Here is a 21990-nt window from a genome sequence, read left to right as displayed (position 1 = left end):
AAGGCAAAATTAACAATATAAGAAAGGACCAAGTACCTACTATTCCTTGCCCCTTAACTTTTTCAATTACACATTCAAATAACTGAATTAAGAAAATAAAGGTCTCCTTTATCTTTGCAAGATTAAATGTAGAACTGTAACTGAGGGCACATTAACAACAAAATTGTTTCAAGTTAGCTTACTTGGGAGGACATAAATGATGTTATAAACATAAAATTACATGTTTATTATGCCCCATAATATGCTCCTAAGGAACACATTTTCAAAAAGCAAAATTACAAGGGCACCTGACTGGCTTAGTTGGTTAAGTGTCTGCCTTCAGCTCAGGTCATGATCCTAGGGTCCTGAGAACAAGCGCCCCATCAGGCTCCCTGCTCAGCAGGAAGTCTGCTTCTCCCTCTCCCTCTTTGAGACTCTCCCTGCTTGTGCTCTAAGTAAATAAATAAAATCTTTAAAAAAAAAAATTGAAAAAAAATTGCAAATTATGATGGATACAAAAAATGGCTAAACTGTCATCACCATTAATACAGATAAAAACCACACACACACACACAAAGCGTAAGAAATTTCATTAATAGGTTTAGGCTTACACCAGTCTCTTAGTCACTGCTTTATACAATGACTACATATAATCATAATCAAAAATACCCAAAACAAAATTTATTTCTGGAAAAACACAGCTATTCTACCTTTAAAAATATCTCCCAGATAAATGCAAACTGGTGTAGCCACCGTGAAAAACAGTATGGAGGTTCCTCAAAAAATTAAAATGTAATTACCACAGGTTTCAGTAATTCCCCTACTGTGTATTTACCAAAAAATATAAAAACACTAACTCAAAAAGATACATGCACCCTATGTTCATTGCAGCATTATTTACAAAAGCCAAACTACAAAAGCAATACAAGTGTCCATCAATAGATGAATGGATAAAGATATTATATACACACACACATACACAGGAATATTACTCAGTAACAAAAAAGAATGAAATCTTACCAGGTACAACAACATGGATCTTATTTCACTAAGTGAAATAAGAGAAAGACAAATAGACTATGATTACATTCATATGTGGAATTTAAGAAACCAAACAAACCAACAAAGAAAAAAGAGACAAACCAAGAAACAGACTCTTAACCATAGAGAACAAACAGATGGCTATCAGGGGGGCAGGTGGAGAGGTGGATAGGGAAAATAGGTGAAGGGGATTAAGATTACACATGATGAGCACTGAGTAATGTACAGAATTGCTGAATCACTGTGCTGTAGACCTAGAACTAATGTAACACTATATGTTAACTATACTGGAATTAAAATTTAAAAAATAAGATTCCTGATAATGATAAAAATAGATTAAAAGATATAAATTACAGATTATCTCCCAGCAATATACTACAAACACTTACTTTTTTTTTTTTTAAGATTTTATTTATTTATTCATGAGAGACACAGAGAGAGAAGCAGGCTCCATGTGAGGAGCCCAAAGCAGGGACTTGATCCCAGATCATGCCTTGAGACGCTCAACCACGGAGTCACTCAGGCGTTCCTCTCAACAGCATTTTTTAAAGAACATTGACAAATCGATTTTAAACTTTACACAGAAATATAAAGGGCTAAGAACAATTTAAAAATTTTTTAATTCTCTAAACACAATAAAAATATATTAGTTTCATGAAGCCATCTACTTCACCACTAGGATTAAATATCAATATTTTGCCACACTTACTTCATTATTCATCTTTCCCTTTCTTATAACAAACCACAGATTTCATGAGATTTCATCCCCATGTACCTAAGTAGGCATCTCTAAAACGTAGATATTTTCAGGATTCCCTAGGTGGCTCAGCAGTTTAGCACCTGCCTTCGGCCCAGGGTGTGATCCTGGAGTCCTGGGATTGAGTCCCACATCAGGCTCCCTGCATGGAGCCTGCTTCTCCCTCTGCCTGTGTCTCTCATGAATAAATAAAATAAAATAAAATAAAATCTTTAAAAAAAAAAAAAAAGTACATATTTTCTTACTTATTCAAAATGCCATTTTCATACTTAACAAAATTAATAATGACATAGCAGTTTATCATTATTAGTATCATATCAGTTCATATCAAATTCTCCTGATTGGGGATCCCTGGATGGCTCAGCGGTTTAACGCCTGCCTTTGGCCCAGGGCACAGTCCTGGAGTCCCGGGATCGACTCCCACATCGGGATCCCGGCATGGAGTCTGCCTCTTTCTCTATATCTCTCATGAATAAATAAAATCTTTAGAAAAAAAAAATTTTCTCCTGATTGTTTGAAATTTCCCAAATGGCAGATAAAGTAGCCAAGGTAATTTTGAAGAAAAACAGGTATGTGAAACTGATCAGATTTCAAGACTTCTGAAACACAGTAGTAATTAAATACACTATAGTATTTGAGCAGGGATAGGAAAAAAAAAATCAATCCATGGGGAAAAAAAAAAAAAAAAAACAGGGGATCCCTGGGTGGCTCAGCAGTTTAGCGCCTGCCTTTGGCCCAGGGCGCGATCCTGGAGTCCCGGGATCGAGTCCCAGGTCGGGCTCCCGGCATGGAGCCTGCTTCTCCCTCCTCCTGTATCTCTGCCTCTCTCTATGTCTATCATAAATAAATAAATAAATAAATAAATAAATAAATAATCTTAAAAAAAAGAAAACAGTGCTCAGAAATGGATCCAAGTGCATACTGGAACCTGGCATTACAACTAAATGAGAACTTGGCATCATAACTCACCAGGTAAAGGACAGACTATCAATAATGCTGGCACAACAAGGAAAAAATACTGAATCCTCATATTACACAAAATAGAAAACTTAATTCCAGATGTAATAAAGACCTAAATGTGAAAAGCAATACTTTAAAAACTGGAGATAGGCAAGCAGACAAAGAGGAAACCCATAAAGGAAAAAAATGGGTAAATTCAGTCAGAACAGGATTATAAGTTTCTGTGCCCCAGAAGACAGCATATATAAACTAAAAGTCCAGGGCAGCCCCGGTGGCTCAGTGGTTTAGCGCCGCCTTCAGCCCAGAGCATGATCCTGGAGACCTGGGATAGAGTCCCATGTCGGGCTCCCCACATGGAGCCTGCTTCTCCCTCTGCCTGTGTCTGTACCCTCTCTGTGTGTCTCTCATGAATGAATGAATGAATGAATGAATAAATAAATAAATAAATAATAAACTAAAAGTCTAGCCAAAGACTGGGAGATGATACCTGCAGTGCAATATTTCTGACAAAGGATCAATGTCCAGAATATAATAAAAAATTCCACCAAATAGGAAGAAAAAAATTCAAGCACCCTAACAGAAAAACTGATAGGAAAAAGTCTAAAAAGCCAATAAATCTAAAAAAAGACGATCAATCCAACTGGTATCCAGAAAAATATTAACTGAAATAATCATATGCCAATTTTGATCCAGGTAATTGACAAATGTTGTAAAATCTGACAATACAAACATAGTAAGAAAGTCGAGGGAGATTAGTCCAACCACTTTGAAGAACAATCTGACAATACGTGAGGAGGCTGATGCTGAATATTCCCTAAAACAGCAATAATTTACAGTTGGTTTCAAATATGGATATATTCTCTAAAGAAACTCACACGAATAGGCATGTCTGTAGAACTGTATTAAGGGAAAACATAAAAAATAACAGTAAAATAGCCTAAAGGTGTATCAAGAATTTGGACAAATTTTAGCGTAGTTATAGGATGGATTCTAATCACCGATGATCATAAATAAACCACATCTACATGTTTTCATGTAGAAGATTCCAGAAATAAGACTGATTCAGAAAAACAAACTAAAAAAGAATATTTATATATGGCGGGTCAGTTAGCTAGCTATTGAGAGAAACAGTCTAAAAGGCCACCAATAGAGGACTGGTTAAATAAATCAGGCAGCATAAATTTCATATGATCTTTTTAAAGAGATGAGGTAGAGATCAATGATATTTTATTTTTTTATAAATTTCAGTAGAGGGACGCTTGGGTGGCTCAGCGGTTGAGCGTCTGCCTTTGACCCAGCACGTGCTCCTGGAGACCTGGGATGGAGTCCCACATCGGGCTCTCTGTATGGAGCCTGCTTCTCCCTCTGCCTGTGTCTCTGCCTCTCGATCTGTCTCTCTCATGAATAAATAAATAAAACCTTAAAAAATTTTAATTTCAGTAGAAATGAAATATTCCACTTACCCTAAACGTATTTTAAAAGCCTAAGATACAATAGATGAAAGAACACAGAATATACATTACTTGTAAAATTAAACATTAAATGTTAGTAGTAAATGAACAAGTATAAAACTACAACAAAAAAAACTAGATAATGTCTAAAATGAAGTAGAGGCGAGCACTCAAGAAATAATGATATAAGCATAGTATTTAATGAAAAATAAATAAATACCAGAGGAAAACTATAGGAGTTGTAAGTGATTGCCCTAAGGAGTGAAAGACAGGGCTAAGAGTCAAGTACCTTAAAAAGCCTAGGCCTTTTAACTTTTATTAAAACCACAATGATGACATATCTGACATAAAAATTAAATGTAGGGATCCCTGGGTGGCACAGCAGTTTAGCTCCTGCCTTTGGCCCAGGGCGCGATCCTGGAGATCCAGGATCGAATCCCACATCGGGCTTCCGGTGCATGGAGCCTGCTTCTCCCTCTGCCTATGTCTCTGCCTCTCTCTCTCTCACTGTGTGCCTATCATAAATAAATAAATAAAAATTAAAAAAAAAAAAAAAATTAAATGTAAAAGAAGATTCCATTTTGAGTAACCTTCAAGGGGTAAAAGTCTATCAAAGAGAAACAGGAAGGGCACCTGTGTGACTCAGTTGGTTAAATGTCTGCCTTGGGCTCAGGTCATGATGTCCTGGGTGCTGGGATCACCCTAGCATAGCTCCCTGTTCAGTGGCAAGCCTGCTTCTCCATCTCCCCCTGCCACTCCCCCCTCAAATGAATAAATAAAAACATTTTTTTAAATGTTACAAAAAGAAACAAGATGAATTCTAAATCCCAATTTACTTTAAAAACAAGCAAAAAAAAAAAAAAAAATCCCAAAATAAAACAAACTCCCTAGGACTTTCAGACAACTACAGAACTCAGTATGACAACACTGGAAAGATTTTACCAGTCAGGTTAATACACTTTTTTTTCTAGGTTAACACATATTTTTAGTTTTATTTATTTGTCAGAGACAGCAGAAGGAGGGAGAGCAGCAGAGGGAGAAGCAGGTTCCCCACTGAGCAGGAAACCCCATGCGGGACTCAATCCCAAGACCCCAGGATCATGACCTGAGCCGAAGGCCCATGAGGCCTACGCTCAACCACTGAGCCACCAGGCGTCCCAAGTAGTACATTTTTAACATATATCTACAAATGTACTGGACATGGTTCTAAGTATAATTTGAGTGGAAGTAAACAGACAATAAGCTTACAGGTAAGAGGATTTCAAATTTTGATAAACGTCATGAAGATAATGGAGACCTACAACAAGGAACTCTGAAAGTAGGGAGGCACACCTATAGGAATTAGTGGAGGCCTCTATGTGAGAGAGATGGTCGAATGAGATCTAAAACTTGCCAAATTTTAGAGAAATATATACTCACCAGAAGGCAAGCAAATCTAATGATCCCAGGAATGAACTGAATTTAAATTGTCAGGGGACAAAAAGGTCAGTGTGGCTAATATAGTGAACCATGGGTAGAATCGAAAAGTTAACTTCAGAAAGGGTCAGAATAGACAAGGCTTTTACACAGGAGTAACTACAATGCTGGATGACACAATTCAAGTTGGAAATGAGAGGAGGGACATCAGAAAACGTAAAAAGAGGGCAGCCCGGGTGCCTCAGCGGTTCAGCGACTGCCTTCAGCTCAGGACATGACCCTGAAGTTCTGCGAGTCCCCATCAGGTCCCTACAGGGAGCCTGCCTCTCCCTCTGCCTGTGTCTCTGCCTCTCTCTCTCTCTGTCTCCTGAATAAACTCTTAAAAAAAGAGTAAAAAGATATTAATAGCAGGAATAATTATGGAGAGGACAACAAGGAGTCAGGTGCAGGTGAATCAGGGGGATAGGCTTCAAAGGGGTCAGGAATTTTGAAGGAGAAACAGGTTCAAACAGCAAGAGGAGGAATAATAAACATAATAATAAACATAAGGAGGCAGAAGTCACCTACCCCACCCACTAAACAGGCCTGGAGATGTGACAAAAACCGTCTCTCTCCGAGAGGATCACTAATTTCAGGAGCACAGGAAAGAACCAGAACCTGGCAGCAGAACGCCTGGACTTAAATTCTAGTTTGAGCAATTAGCATGTGCGTCATTCTGACAAGTTACTCGCTCTCTCTTAGTCTCAGCTACCTCCGGTGCAAAATAAACACCCTTTACCCACGTCACACGGCCAGGTGGAGGGCTAAATGAAAAAAACAAAAAAACCCCCACAAAACATAAAACAGGGTAAGGGAAAGCATCTGACAGGTAGGCACATTAGCGACATATGACCCAAGTTTCTTGAATGAATGCAAGTAAAAAAAAAAAAAAAAAAAAAACCCTACTTAATATTTTTAGGGACGCCCCGGCGGCTCAGTGGTTGAGCATCTGCATTCGGCCAGGGCGTGACCCCCACGTCGGGCTCCCCGCATGGGGCCTGCTTCTCCCTCTGCCTGGGTCTCTGCCTCTCTCTCTCTCTCGCTCTGTGTCTCTCATGAATAAATAAAAAACATCTCAAAAATAAAACGAAATCATTCTTAAACAACACACATCAACGTCAACGCTCACGCAGGCCTTCCAAGGAAACCCCGACGCGAGCAGCGGGCGCAGGCGTGGCGGACACAGGCGCCAGGGGAGGTCGGGGCCCCACACAACGGCGCGTGCGACCTTCCGAGACCCGAGCGCCAACCACAGACGGTCACTCACCTTCTTAATGGCGACAATTTGGTTGGTGTTCTTGTCTCGGGCCTTGTAAACCGTGGCAAACTAGAGAGAAAAACAGAACTCATCTAAGTGCCTGGGGGCTTTTTTTTGGGGGGGGGGGTCTGTGTTTTTGCCTTTTGAGCTACCGGGAGGCTCGGACCGGGCCCGCAGGGCTCTAGGGGCGGCCCGGCGGCGGCGGGCAGGGGCGAGGCCGACCCTCGGGGCGCCCCAGGCCGATCCTCGCCCCCCCCGCCCCCGCTCCAGGGCCCGCGGGGCGGCCTCGCGCACGAAGGGGCTGCCAGGCCAGGCCTCCCGCCCCCGCCCGAAAAGCCGCGCAGGGTCCTGTCGGTCCAGGGCCCCCCGAGCCCCGCCCGAGAGCCTCACCTGTCCCTCCCCGAGGAAGTCCAGCTTCTCATAACGCTTCGCTCGCGACTTCACGTCCACCGCCATCCGGCGCGCGAAGCCGACCCCAACCGACCGGGCAGAGCCTTCCAGACGGCGGGAATTTAAAGCCACCTTAAAGCCCCCAACAGCCACTTCCGCTGAGCGCGAGCCGGCGCTTTAGTAGCTCCGCCCCCACTTCCGGTCTGGGCTGGCGCGCCGCGCGTTCCGGCGGAAGCTGCGCGACGTAGGTCCGTTGGCTTTTCGGGGCCGTCGCCGCCCTGTCCCGCCGCAGCCGGTTGGTGCCGGGAGCGGAGCGTTGGCGCAGGTGTCTTTGTCACCTTGAGAACTTCTCAGCGCAGGTGATTCCTCCCCTGCCTCGGGCAGGTCAGCGTGGCGAGACGGTGCTCTGGGCTCGGGGCTTAGTAGGCGTGCGAGACCGGAAGTCCTGACCTATCCCCGCTCTGGCTTCCTGGAGCCTGCTCCGGGGCCTCCGTCGCCGCTGTTGCTATGGACGCTTAGAGCTGCAACAATCTCGGGTTACTTAGAAGACGGAGAGCCCAGTGGTTAGGGGCTGGGCCGGAGACCTCAGTGCAGGCCCGAGGAAGCAAAATCCAGGTCAACCGAAGCAGTTCGTGCTGTGGAACAGACTGCTGGCCATCCGTTTTCCACTCTGTAAAATGGAAATAATAGGCCACATCGTAACTGGTTGTGAACATAACTGGTTTCGAGACACGCAGAAACTTTAGACATACCAAGTGCTCAATTGAGTGCGAACTATGAGCAGTACTCAAACTTGATTCTCCTGTTTTCATGCAAATCAACACATTAAACACATTAACGCACTTACTCATGGAATGTGTATTGAGTGCTTACCATGTGCCAGGCTCTGTTGTAGACTGACAGATCAGCAGGGAAAAAGACAAAGATCCATGCTTTCCAATGGAAGGAGATAAAATGTGTTATGATGGATACAGTGAAGTGCTACAGAGATAAAGCAGGGAAAGGGGATTGGGAAGGGCTTGCAGTTTAAATAGGGTGTTTGACCTGGGTAGTAGCAACTTCTTGCTAGACACGTGTCCAAAGGCAAGGGAAACAGGCAAAAATGAACTATTGGGAATTCGTCAAGATGAAAAACTTTTGTACAGCAAAGGAAAGCAGTTGAGAAAACCAAAAGACAACTCACAGAATGGAAGAAGATATTGGCAAATGTCTTATCAGATAAACGACTAATATCCAAAATCTGTAAAGAACTTATCAAACCCAATACCCAAAGAACAAATAATCCAATCAAGAAATGAGCAGAAGGGGTGCCTGGGTGGCTCAGCGGCTTGGTGCCTGCCTTTGGCCCAGAGCATGATCCTGGGGTCCCAGGATCAAGTCCCACATCAAGCTCCCTGCATGGAGCCTGCTTCTCCCTCTGCCTGTGTGTCTGCCTCTCTCTCTGTGTCTCTCATGAATAAATAAATAAAATCTTAAAAAAAAAAAGAGCAGAAGACACGAACAGACATTTCTCCAAAGAAGACATATGGATGGCCAACAGACACATGAAAAAATACCCCATGTCGCTCAGCATTAGGGAACTATAAAAATCCCGATGAGATACTGCCTCACACCAGTCAGAATGACTAAAATGAACAAGTCAGGAAGCGACAGATGTTGGTGAGGATGCAGAGAAAGGGGAACTCTCTTACACTGCTGGTGGGAACGCAAACTGGGTACAGCCACTCTGGAAAACAGTATGGAGGGTCCTCAAAAGCTTGCAAATAGAGCTACCTTATGACTCATCATTGCACTAGTAGGTATTTACCCCAGAGATACAAATGTGGGGATCCAAAGGAGCACCTGCACCCCAGTGGTTATAGCAGCAATGTCCACAATAACTGAACTATGGAAAGAGCCCAGCTCTCCATCGACAGATGAATGGATAAAGATGTGGTGTATATATGCAATGGAATACTACTCAGCCATCAAAAAAATCTTGCCATTCACAGTGACATGGATAGAACTAGACGGTACTATGTTAAGTGAAATCCATTAGAGAAAGATAATCATCTCACTTTTGTGAGATTTAAAAAACATAATGATCACAGGGGAAGGGAGGGAAAAATAAAACAAGATGAAATCAGAGAGGGAGACAAACCATAAGAGACTCTTAATCATAGGACACAAACTGAGGGTCACTGAAGGGGGTGGGAGGTGGGGAGATGGGGTACCTGATGATGGACCCTAAGGAGGGCACATGATATAATGAGCACTGGATATATATAAGACTGATGAATCACTAACCTATACCTCGGGAACTAATAATACATTAAATGTTAATTAAATTTAAAAAATTGAGTGTTAAAAGACATCACTAAAAAAGACACTGCAAAGAGAGACAGAGAAAAGAGAAAAGAAAAAGCCACTGCAGACTTTTTAGCAAAGTGATATGATCTGACTTAATGTTTTAGAAAATTCACTATGGTTGTTTTGTAAGACCACAATATAGACTTAGGCAAGAAAAAGCAAGGCCAGCGAAAGAATAATTGCAGTTATCCAGATGGCTATATGTCTTATCAATTTGGCTTCTAGGCAATAAGATTTGCTGATAAGGGATCCCTGGGTGGCGCAGTGGTTTAGCGCCTGCCTTTGGCCCAGGCCACGATCCTGGAGACCCAGGATCGAATCCCACGTCGGGCTCCCGGTGCATGGAGCCTGCTTCTCCCTCTGCCTATGTCTCTGCCTCTCTCTCTCTCTGTGACTATCATAAATAAAAAAATAATAAAAAAAAGCAAGGCATTAAAAAAAAGATTTGCTGATAAACTGGATATGGGTTGTGGAGGAAAAAATGATACTTGCAAGGTTTTGAGCTGAGGCATCTGATGTTTCTAAGAGTTGAGAATATTCATTGTTAGAGGTGTTGAAGGGAGAATATTAAGGTTCATGATTTAGTCAAGGTAATACAGAGTAAGTTCTTGCTCTGTATCTAGACTACTTATATTTGCATACTGGCCTCACGAGCATTCAGTCACCGGACTCACTACTTGAGCAAAATCTTTGACTTTATTCTTAGTTTCCTCATTTGTAATAGGACTACTGAAAGGGTTGCCACAAGGCTTTAAGTGCTTTACAATTACAAAACCCCCAGAATAATGTTTACAGTGCTAAGTTTGTTATCACATAACTATTACTAGTCACCTTCCAACTCTTTGCCACTTGGGTCTTTTTTTTTTTTTAAGATTTTATTTATTTATTTATAGAGACACAGAGAGAGAATGAGAGGCAGAGACGAAGCAGGCTCCATGCAGAGAGCCTGACGCAGGACTGATCCAGGGTCTCCAGGATCACGCCCCCAGCTGCAGGCGGCGCCAAACCACTGTGCCACCGGGGCTGCCCGCCACTTGGGTCTTTATTGAGTTGACGTTTTCATAGGCAAAATCCTCATACATGACACAAAGCATACCATCTTTATCATTTCTCTTAACGGTACCTAGATGTACCTAATGATACACGTTATCATAGAACTTAGGTCAAAGTTCCTTCTGAAAAGGCATCACTTTATAAACAGGTAATCTAACCTCACTTGTAGTAGAAATTATTTCTACCAAATGATTTCTACTAAGCTAAATAGTGAGCTAAATGTGATGTCTAGGGGAACCTGGGGGACTCAGTGCTTGAGAATCTGGCTCAGGGCCTAATCCTGGGGTCCTGGGCTCGAGTCCTGCATCCAGCTCCTCACAGGGAGCCTGCTTCCCCCTCTGCCTATGTCTCTGCCTCTCTGTGACTCTCAAGACTAAATGAAACAAAACCACAGAAATTTATTTTAAAATTAAAAATTTTGGGAAGCCCCGGTGGCGCAGCGGTTTAGCACCGCCTGCCGCCCAGGGCGTGATCCTGGAGACCCGGGATCGAGTCCCACATCAGGCTCTGCATGGAGCCTGCTTCTCCCTCTGCCTGTGTCTCTGCCTCTCTCTCTCTCTCTGCATCTCTATGAATAAATAAATAAAAATCTAAAAAAAAAATTAAATTTTTTTAAAATAAATGTGATGGCTAGAGGTTCCAAACTGTATTATGGCAAATGAACTCATAATCACTGCATTAGACTATGCTAAATAAGTTCCTATTTGGGGACATTTTAAGTATGGTAACAAATATAGTTATTTAGGTGTTATTCTGGGTTCATTAGGTCACCGTATGTATAAAATGCCATTCAGCATCTGTATAGCATTGTCCAGTTTACAAAGCACTTGCACATATGAGCACTAGCTAGCCTCCAAGATGGCCCAATGCGTCTTCCCTTCTGCTGTCAGGGCACTTGTGTAGTCTATTCCCACAGTGAAACAGACTGTTCTGTGTGACTTGTGGAATATGTCAGAATTGAGTGCATGTACCTTTTTTTTTTTAAGATTGTATTTATTTATTCATGAGACAGAGAGAAGCAGAGACCCAGGCAGAGGGAGAAGCAGGCTCCATGCAGGGAGCTCGACACGGGACCCCCAGGATCACACCCTGAACTGAAGGCGGCGCTAAACCAATGAGCCACCCAGGCTGCCCCAGGGCTTCTAACTCTTAGGTAGAAAGGCACTGCTCTTTCAGCCTTGCATGCTTAGATGACTCACTCTGGGGGAAATCAGCCATCAAGCCATGAATTCAATCAGGCCGCCCCGTGAGGAGGACTATGTGGGGAGGAACTGGGGCCTCCTGCCAACAGCCAATATCAACTTGCCAGTCTAGTGAGTGAGCCACCCTGGAGGTAGAGCATCTAGCTCCAAGCAGGCCCTCGGTAACTGCAGCCCTGGCTGGAGTCCGACTGCACCTTCTGAAAGACACTGAGCATAACTGTCCAGCCAAATTACTCCAGAATTCCAGACCCAGAGATATCATGAGCTAATAAGTGATTATTGTTTTAGCCACATTTTGGGTTTTCAGTCATTAAGTTTTGATTTGCTACAGAATAATACACAATAATTGATCCTGCCTATATTATATACTGTTAGGGAGCAAAACGGAAACTTGAACAAATTCGGCAATTTTCTCATGGTTATGTACATTTAAGTGCTTAACTCCTAAGTGAAAATACTGGCTATTAATCTATCCTTTTTGGGAGCTCATCCTATGACACCATTTCCTACTGAAGATGCCTTTTTGCCATAGTTAAGTTGACAAATTCTGTAAATGTGATAGTTTTTCATTGCACCATTCATGGTAGGAGCTGTAATGAAGATGACCTTCAGACAGTTCTAGTATGGGGTTTCTGACTGCTGGCCCACAGTATCACACAAATCATTCTTCATTGCTTGAACCCACTCTGTTTGGGAAAGCAAAAAAATCGACCTTGGCTTCCTTTTAGTGAAGTGAAAAAAAGGAGAAAGAAGAAAATAGTGCTAATCTTTTAGAATATTTTCCAAATAAGTTTTTAAAATAATAACAGAAAAATAATGAGTCACATTGTTTTGCTGAGTCACCAAACACCTATTTCGTATTCGACTTGGGCAACATTTATACTAGGCCACGATAGAGAATTTATAAGAAAAGCAGATCAACTATGAAATAACAAAAAAAGTAAAGTTTAATCCACAGGCAACTGAGTAATATTCAATAACAATTTGACTCTAATGCCCACAAGCTACCCTTACTATTAGGGATGACTTTTTATTATTTATTTATTTATTTATTTATTTATTTATTTTATTTATTTTATTTATTAGGGACGACTTCTTTAAAGCATATTCTAGATATCATTCAACGTATGGAAGAAAATTTATTTAGCTTTGTGACGCTTTAGTTTCACAATAATGCATACCCTTGGCACTGTAAGCCCCTAAAGTTCCATAAATAGCTTTAATAAGGTAAATATTTAGGTTGATTTTAAGAGGCTTTCAGACATTAAGTTTGAGAAAGTGGTTTTCAGAATTTGCATACATGACAAAACAGTAAAATAAATCAAATAGTAAGACTTAACACCCCCCCCTTTTTTTTTAAGACTTAACACCCTTAATAACACTAGTAAGTTGCAATTTCTAATCAAACATCTCTTCCTAGATTATATTCATTTTGATCTCTTATTTTCCATTTTAAACTCTGGTATTTTCTTCTGAATATAGGTTACAAATAATCTTTTGTGTTAACTCCCAGTTTTAATACCACAAAGTTCCCTGTTTTACCTTAACTGTATTTTTATCATCTAGTGTAGGATATGCTTTTTAAACTAGTTATACTCCAGTAACTTTGTGAATGAAAAAATGTTAAAAAAATAAAGAACAAATAATGGAGTCATTCTTTCACTAATCCTTATCCAGTTTCAGGAAAAATCATTCCCCCAAAGCAGCAATCTATATGGTAAATCTTTCCATGTCTGAAACAAAAGTGAAATTATGGGAAACCTATGATAGTTTACTACATATTGTATGCTTTTAATAGCTCAACACTGGTAATACTTGATAATCGAGAGTAAATTAATAGGCTAACATTTAAAAATGTATACTTTAATAAGTATATAAGCAATTAGGTAAGCTTGTGAAGAAACTGACCAAGATAACATATATTAGAAGATACAAGTGTCCATCTAAATTTTCTATATTTTTTTTCTTTTTTTTTAACAGAGTATTTATTCAAGTTGTTTACTGTATAATTTCTCATGTGCCATTTTGGAAGTTCTTTATTGTAAAGACTATTCTTTTGTCTGATGACAAACAGCAGCCACACTGTCAGTGATTATTCCGGACCTCCACGCTGAAAATGAAAAAAACAAAGCAAAAAGATTAGGTATTAACTTTACAGAAGAAATGCTTTCACAGCCACTATACAAGTTTACACCATTTTAAGCAAATGATCTTTAGGTATTTAAAAACGATTTCAGTTTTTCATTCCTCTTAAGCACTCCTATCAATATTATAAACAATTTCTGGGATCCCTGGGTGGCTCAGTGGTTCAGCGCCTCCCTTTCACCCAGGGCACGATCCTGGAGTCCCAGGATCGAGTCCCACATCGGGCTCTGCATGGAGCCTGCTTCTCCCTCTGCCTGTGTCTCTGCCTCTGTCTCTCATGAATAAATAAATAAAATTAAAAAAAAAAAAAAAAAAAAAGGAAAAACAATTTCTGATCCGGAAGGGACTCAAAAGTTGACCCTGATTGATGGTCCTCAAATTTCTTGGTCTCAGCAGCCCTTCACACCTTGCCTTGGAAAACTACCAAGGACTCTACCGAGCTTTTTTCTTTCTTTTTTTTTTTTTACCGAGCTTTTTTCATGTGGCTATAGCTATTGCTACTTCCCATATTATACTTCCACACATATATTCCTTCATGTACTTTTACTGAGGGCTTGTTACATGGTGTATTTCTTATAGTCTTGGCCAACCTGACTATCTTAGTTTTAACTACGGACCCGCCATGACAAGGTGATGGAAAGAGCAAGTAAATCAGTCTATGAAATTCCAAAAGCCAAAAATGTTCACGTGTTTTGCAAGGTACTAAGATAAAGAGCAATGACGTACTTGGATAAATTCAATTTCTTCTTGAGACACAAGTTTCCTTCTGTATTTCTGAGGTAATGTTTTTATGATTTCTGCAGTATCTGGTGGACCATGATGCATCAGCAAATCGGGTGATTTACTTCCCTTAGAATGCTGTGAAATTGAAGAAGAATGAGACGGTAGTCCTGCTGATCTCAAAACTTCTGATACTGAAAAAAAAAGTAATTAGAGAAATAAATTGTTCAGGTGTCTTAAAATACTACTTTGAGTTATCTATTATTGAACAAGCAAGTCATTCTTCAAATGCTAAGTGTAGTTCTAAGAGGTGTTACTGAGTAACAGTTGGGTAGCTATATTTAATTTCATAAAACAAAGTAGCTTTAAGTGAATGAATTACTAAATCAAACAAGTCTGTAAAATAATAAAATTTCTAGATAATGGAGTTTAACCCATATGGGTCATCTACATTACTTAACTTTTGTCATATGGTGGCATTTACAGTTAAAAATTATTACACTCAAAAAAAATTGTTAAACTCCTCCCTGAATTAATGATTAAATATCTTATAATAAAAACAGGGATAATCATAATGATCACTGAGTAATGTAGAGAATTGTTAAATCACTATACTGGACACTCTAAGTTAACTATACTGGAATTAAAAAAAACACAGGGATAAAATAAAAGATCAGATAAAAGGGAGGGGTAAGAGGAAAATAGGACTGGTTTAGATTTTCAATTACTTTATAGGCAAGGATTGCTCAGGGTAAGGCAGTCTTACCTACTGAATGAATGAATAAATAAGCGAATGAAAGAAAAGTTCGGCTGGCAGAAAAATACTGTTCCTCACAATCTCTCTCCCAACCTAAACGCGGGAGAGTCTTTTAAAAGACAGAAGAAAAAAAAAAAAAAAGACAGAAGAGGGCAGCCTGGGTGGCTCAGCAGTTTAGCGCTGCCTTCGGCCCAGGGCATGATCCTGGAGACCCAGGTCGAGTCCTCGTCGGGCTCCCTGCATGGAGCCTGCTTCTCCCTCTGCCTGTGTCTCTGTCTCTCTGTGTCTCTCATAAATAAAATCTTTAAAAAAAAAGAAAAGAGAGAATAAAAGGGGATCCCTGGGTGGCTCAGAGGTTTAGGGTCTGCCTTCCGCCCAGGGCGTGATCCTGGAGTCCCGGGATCAAGTCCCGCATCCGGCTCCCTGCATGGAGCCTGCTTCTCCCTCTGCCTGACTCTCTCTCTCTCTCTCTCTCTCTGTCTCTCATAAATAAATAAAATCTTAAAAAAAAAAAAAAAAAAAAGAAGAAGAAAAAAAAACAAGACAGAAGAAAAGGGAATCCCTGGGTGGCTCAGAGGTTTAGCATCTGCCTTCCGCCCAGGGCATGATCCTGGAGTCCTGGGATCGAGTACTGCACTGGGCTCCCTACATGGAGCCTGCTTCTCCCTCTGCCTGCCTCTCTTTCTCTCTCTCTCTCTCTCTCTCTCTCTCTCTCCATGTCTCTCATGAATAAATAAATAAAATCTTAAAAAAAGAAAAAAGAAAAAAAATTCAGAGACATGTTCTGTTGAGTCACCACCTTTTTAAATGGAGGTAGCAAGTTAATTTCTACTTGCATGCCACCTAGCATACTATTGTGATCTAAGCTACAATGGTCTCTCCCTGATTTTAAAATGGGAAATAAAAAATAAAAAAATAAAAAATACAAAAAATAAAATGGGAAATAATGCCTGTAACAGAATATTCATATATAAATATGCCTGTACATATTTATTTATTTATTTTTAAATCTGAAGTACAACTTACCATTAGGTTTAGGATTGTCTCTTCTGTCAGGGAACCTTATTAATGGTGTATGTGGCTTGACTACCTAAAGGGAAAATAAAATACATGGAAAAAAAGATGAGGCACTAAAATAGACTCATTTACTATAAAAGAAACAACCTACTGAACTTCATAGATACCTTTGTTAAAATAAACTTAGTATTTGACAGCGACCTTATTTTTTAAAAGATTTTATTTATTTATTTGAGACAGAGCAAGAGAGTGAGCACAAGCTTGGGAGTTGAGGGCAGAGGAAGAGGGAGAAGCAGACTCCCCGCATTCCCAGGACCCTGGGATCATGCCCTGAGCCAAAGGCAGATTCTCAACTGCCCATCACTCAGGCGCCCCATTAACAGCAACTTTAAATCTTACTATTTTACTCTTCTCCAATCAGGAAAACTGGTCTATGAACTATTAATTCATTTATCTTATCTGCTCTTCATAATAACTTTGGACTTTACACATTATAAGACATTTTACTATACTACCAACAGACCTCAAAACAGCCCTATTAAAAAGATGATATACATTTATGTTATATAACATATATTGCTGAGCTGCTTGGTAAGAATTGGAAGTTTCCTGACTTTTATTTTTTTAAAAAGATTTTATTAGGCAGAGACACAGGCAAAGGGAGAAGCAGACTCCCTGAGGGGACTTGATCCCATGACCCCAGGGTCATATCCTGAACCAAAGCAGATGCCCAACCACTGAGCCACCCAGGTGCCCCATCCTGACTTGTATTGAGTGTTGTTTTCCTATTATGTCAATAACTAGCAGATATTTGGAAGAAACGGAAAAAAGCACAAATAAGAAAACACTATAATCTCCAAACCCACGTAAAACAGATTTAAACATTTGTTAACACTTTTGGTCTGAAGGCTATTCCCACAGAAATATGTATTTTTAGAATACTATTTATAACAGATATTTGCAGACTATTAATGTTTTATCCCTAAAATTCCAGAGGAACTATAGGAAGGAACTTATAGGGACCTTTAAATATGAAATTTTCTGAGACAATGCTAGGACTCAAAAACAGTACTATTTGCACCTAAGGTAATCTCTAAGTTGCTCTGTAACTAGTATATTGAAGTGTGTGTTTATCTGCAAAATATTTAGATATACGTAGTACATATATTTTATATGAGTACAGAAGTAAATAGGCTTGTTGGGATTGGCCTGAAAGCACCACCATAATTGTGCTGCTGTGAGAAAATGCTGGAATAGAGTTGTCTCCCACAGCATAGGAGCACACTCAAGTCTTTCATGTTAAAAAACAAAACTCTAGGGACGCCTGGGTGGCTCAGCAGCTGGGTGTCTGCCTTCGGCTCAGGTCATGATCCCAAGCCTGGGGATGGAGTCCCACATCGGGCCCCCTGCATGCAGCCTGCTTCTCTCTCTGCCTGTGTCTCTGCCTATGTCTCTCATGAATAAATAAACAAAAAATCTTTTAAAAAATAGAGTAAACTCTAAATATAAACACATAGAAGCAACTGTTACTGTATATGAGTTGGTAACATAACTAAGGGAATAAAAAGGCGAATCCAAGTAACTTTCATAGTGCTTAGACTCTATACTTTAGTCTAAAAGCAATGATAATAATACTAACACTAAGAAATCTTTAACTTCTTAACTGAGTAGGTTGGTATGGGTAATTGCATAAATGTAGCAATTTGGAAACCAGGTACTGCAGGACACAGGCAGAGGGAGGGGAGAAGCAGGCTCAGGATCCCGGGATCCGGGATCACGCCGAAGATGGATGCTCAACCACTGAACTACCCAAGTGTCCCATATTCTACCTTTTGTATACTCTTCCCCTTATTCCTCCATTTTAAAAGTGGTATTAGAGCCAAACAGTCAGAATAATATTATCAACAAGTCTTTCACCTGTATCTCCATTATATAATCTTAGTTGTTGCAGTCACATACTTTCAATGTTCATATCCATTTCCTATACTGAAACAACTCCAGGTATAACTAAGTATTCCTCAGCTGTCTCTCATTCTCTGGGAGATCTAGTAGGAAGGGCACCAGGGAACAATATTCCCTGAGTTATTAAAGGTGTAGAAGATTTGTGGCCTTTACAACTTGAAGGTCAGTGTAGCTGGATGTATCTGTGGTTTATCTCTTCTTCTAAATTTTACTTATTTATTCCAGAGAGAGAGAGCGTGAATGAGTGTGGAAGCATGACTGAGGGGAGGGGCAGAGGGAGAAGCAGACTCCCTCCTGAGTAGGGAGCCCAATTCAGGCCAATCCCAGGACCCCAGGATCATGACCCAAGCCAAAGACAGACGCTTAACCGACTGAGCCACACAAGTGCCCTCCTCACCTTTTCTTTCCTTAACTACCTTAAATATGTTATCCACGTGTCCTCTTTTATGAGCTATTATTGTTGAAAACTGATAACTTTTGTTCTAAGTGCTTGATCTTGTTGCCTGGATCACCCAAGAATTTTTTTTTATTTTTCTCCTTTAAAATCTAAAGATTCTAGGGACCGTTGGGTGGCTAAGTCAGTTGGGCGACTAACTCTTGGTGTCAGCTCATGACCTCAGGGCCCTGGGATCAAGTCCTGCATGGGACAGGCTCCCTCTCTTTCTGCCCTGCTACCCCCATGCACTTGTGTTCTCTCTCTCTCTCTAAAATAAATAAGTAAGGGACGTCTGGGTGGCTCAGCAGTTGACGGACTGCCTTTGACTCAGGGCGTGATCCTGGAGTCCTGGGATCAAGTTCCACTTTGGGCTGCCCACAGGGAGCCTGCTTCTCCCTCTGCCTGTGTCTCTGCCCCCCCCCCCTTTGTGTCTCTCATGAATAAATAAAATCTTTAAAATAAATAAGTAAATTTTAAAAAAGAAATCTAAAGAATCTACAGAATACATCCATTGGTCAACCACACTTGGTTAATTCTCTCAAGCTTAAGGTAAAGGTTTAAGTCTTCTTTTACATCAGGAAAGTTTTATTAACTTTTAGGTTAGGTTAGGTTTTGAGACTTGTTCTATTTGCTTTTTCAGAGACTACTTAGTATACAAAAGTTGCATCCTCCTGTTTTTCTCTACCTCTATGACTTTCTCTGAACCCTTTTAATCTTTTCCTTCATTGTTCTGTGATTTTTTTTTTCATTTTCCTCTTTTCATGCACTATTTCCTTTAGCAAAACTTGAGTTGCCTATTTACCTCTTCATTCCTTGTACTTCAGTATTTACTTTTGAAAAGCTCTTTTAGTTCTTCACTAAGTTCGGAGCTGCATTGTTCCTAAAATCTTAACCTAAAATCTAACCTCAACTACAACCTTTTAACTCCGTAACTCTGTGTAACTCTTTTCTGTTACTTCCCATTGTAAGCTTCACCAAACCCTTCAGTTCCTTGATTGTTCCTTATTCCAGTCAATTGGTTCCACCCTGACTTTACCCCCTTTCTTACCTAGCTTTGAACCCAATGTCCTCTTACTAGCACTCTCAACCTCCTTGCTGGAGGATTATCTTCACCTTACCTGTAAATCTCAAATCCTGAATGAATCCAACTACCCATCTTCTTCCCATATCTCATGCAGTCAAATGATTTTGTAAATGATAAATCATCTTTCTGATTATGATCAACCCAAACATCAAATATATATGCTTGGCATTTGGGCATTTTATAGAAGTCTTTTTGTAGATATATGCATTTATTTCTCTTGGGTAATAAACCTGTGAGTAAAACTCCTAGGTCATAAGGTAGATATGTTTAACTACTAGAGACTCACAAAACAGATTTCCAAAGTGGCTAGAGGATAATTATACTCCTACCAGCAATGTATGAGAGTTTTAGGTTCTTCACACTGTCCTCTCCTAGTATGGGCAGTTTTTAAAATTTGCTTAACTTTGAGAGATGCAGTAGTACTTCCTGATTTTAATTTGTATTTTAAGTAATGAAGTAGAAAGTCTTTTCACAGGCTTATCGCTCGTTTGTCTGTCTTGTGTTGTGCAATTTCAACTCTTTAACCCGTTTTTAAGTTGAGCTATATATTACAGATAGGTACGGTTGTACATAATGGATACGAGCCCTTTGTAAGGGGTCTTCCCTGTCCTCGCAGGACAATCGGTCAAGGCTCAATATCTACCAACTGGAATGAGTGAGGATCATTCCTTGCGGAGGGGCTGAAGGCTGAGATCTGGAATTATCTTCCAGACTCAAAAAGCTTTGAGAACAAGTCCTAAGAGATGTGCTTGTGCAAGAGGGAAATGCACGTCTCACATCAAAGTCAAAAACCATGCAATAATACGCTTTCAGAGCTGAAAGCAGATTGTGCGAAACCACCGCGAATGTGGACGTGGGGTCCCTTTACTCGCCCGCTTCGCCCCCTGAAGCCCAATCACCGCTGCAGAAGCGAACACGAAAGCGGTCGGGAGTCCGTGAGCGGCCGTGAGCGGCGTGGGGATTAAAGGGCTCCTCTAGCTACCGAAGTAAACTCAGCGGGAAAGAAAGCAAGCTTGGGAAACCAACACCTGCATCGTTAAGACGTGACAGCTGCACTTAAGTAACACCTCTGCCCCCCCGTCCCCCCGTCCCCCGTCCCCCCGTCCAGCCGGTAGCCGGACGCTCGGATCGCTGAGGACGACGCCGGGGGGCACGCGGCTGGCAGGCCGGGGCTCCGGCCATTCCCGAGACCTTGAAGGGACGCGGGTCAGACCCGGGGTTCGCGTCCTTCCCATTGGCTGCTCGGGGGCGGTCCAGGCAGCGCCACGCGCCCATTGGCCGGACCACGGCCAGGGCAGCCCAGCCCGCAGACTGCGGGCCCCCCGGCTGCTCCGGGCCCCCGGGCGGGTACGGGTCCGGGCCCCCCGGCTGCTCCGGGCCCCGCGCTCCGGCAGCCCGGCTCGAACCCTCAGCTCCAGGCCCCGGCTCCCTGACCGACCCGACGGCCACAGGTCCAGTTCCCACACAGAACCCGGAGGGGGGGGGGCCGGGGTCACCGCGCAGCCTCCGCCTCCGCCATTGCTATAATCGCCACCATCCCTACCGCCCACGGCGCGAAAAAGCGACCCAGTCGCCTTACCTGAACGACCCTGCTGGCGGACGCCATCTTGCTGCCCATCATGACCCCAGGCTGGGGAGGCTTCCGGGGCGCTCGCTCCGCGCGGGGATAACGGGAGCCCCGGGCGGCGGGCGGCGGGGGGCGGGCCTCCCGTGACGTCACGGGGCGGGGCGAGCGGCGCCGAGCGGGCTCCTCCTCCGCTGGGGCTGGCCCCGCCCCCGTGCCCCTCCCACCTGCCCCTGCTGACTTTGTGTCAGCTGTTCCTTCCCCGGAGAGCTTTTTTTTTTTTTTTTTTTTTTTAATAATTTATTTACTTTGAGACAGAGAGAGAGGCAGAGACACAGGCAGAGGGAGAAGCAGGCTCCATGCATGGACTTGGGACTTGGGACTCGATTCCGGCACCCCGGGGTCACACC

General features: G+C 41.9%; 2 protein-coding genes across 10 annotated transcripts in view; both read right to left on the bottom strand.

The window, feature by feature from the left end:
• CDK7 (cyclin dependent kinase 7) overlaps window positions 1–7502 on the bottom strand; it is a 63653-nt gene extending 56151 nt beyond the window's left edge. For 5 of the 9 annotated variants that reach the window (XR_007406955.1, XR_007406956.1, XR_007406950.1 and 2 more), the window contains exons 1-2: window positions 7292–7498; window positions 6911–6970 (exon numbers count right to left, since the gene is read on the bottom strand). Coding sequence is in view for 6 of the 9 variants with exons in the window: in XM_049103668.1 (XP_048959625.1) it covers window positions 6911–6970; window positions 7292–7357 (126 nt within the window). In the remaining 3 variants the exon portion in view is untranslated. Of the gene's footprint in view, window positions 1–6910; window positions 6971–7291 lie in introns of all 9 variants that reach the window. The other 4 variants (XM_049103651.1, XM_049103655.1, XM_049103659.1 and 1 more) reach the window with 4 other exon arrangements.
• Window positions 7503–13014: 5512 nt separating this feature from the next.
• Window positions 13015–21783, bottom strand: MRPS36 (mitochondrial ribosomal protein S36). The gene is made up of 4 exons (XM_025447712.3): window positions 21596–21783; window positions 16544–16607; window positions 14767–14954; window positions 13015–14005 (listed from the first exon to the last, which is right to left on the bottom strand). The coding sequence occupies exons 1-4, from the start codon at window positions 21635–21637 to the stop codon at window positions 13988–13990; spliced, it is 312 nt and encodes a 103-aa protein (XP_025303497.1). The 5' UTR covers window positions 21638–21783; the 3' UTR covers window positions 13015–13987.
• Window positions 21784–21990: the final 207 nt, after the last annotated feature.

The sequence above is a fragment of the Canis lupus genome, chromosome 2, assembly GCF_003254725.2.
Source record: "Canis lupus dingo isolate Sandy chromosome 2, ASM325472v2, whole genome shotgun sequence".
Taxonomy (NCBI): domain Eukaryota; kingdom Metazoa; phylum Chordata; class Mammalia; order Carnivora; family Canidae; genus Canis; species Canis lupus.
This window is presented reverse-complemented; position numbering and strand designations above follow the sequence as displayed.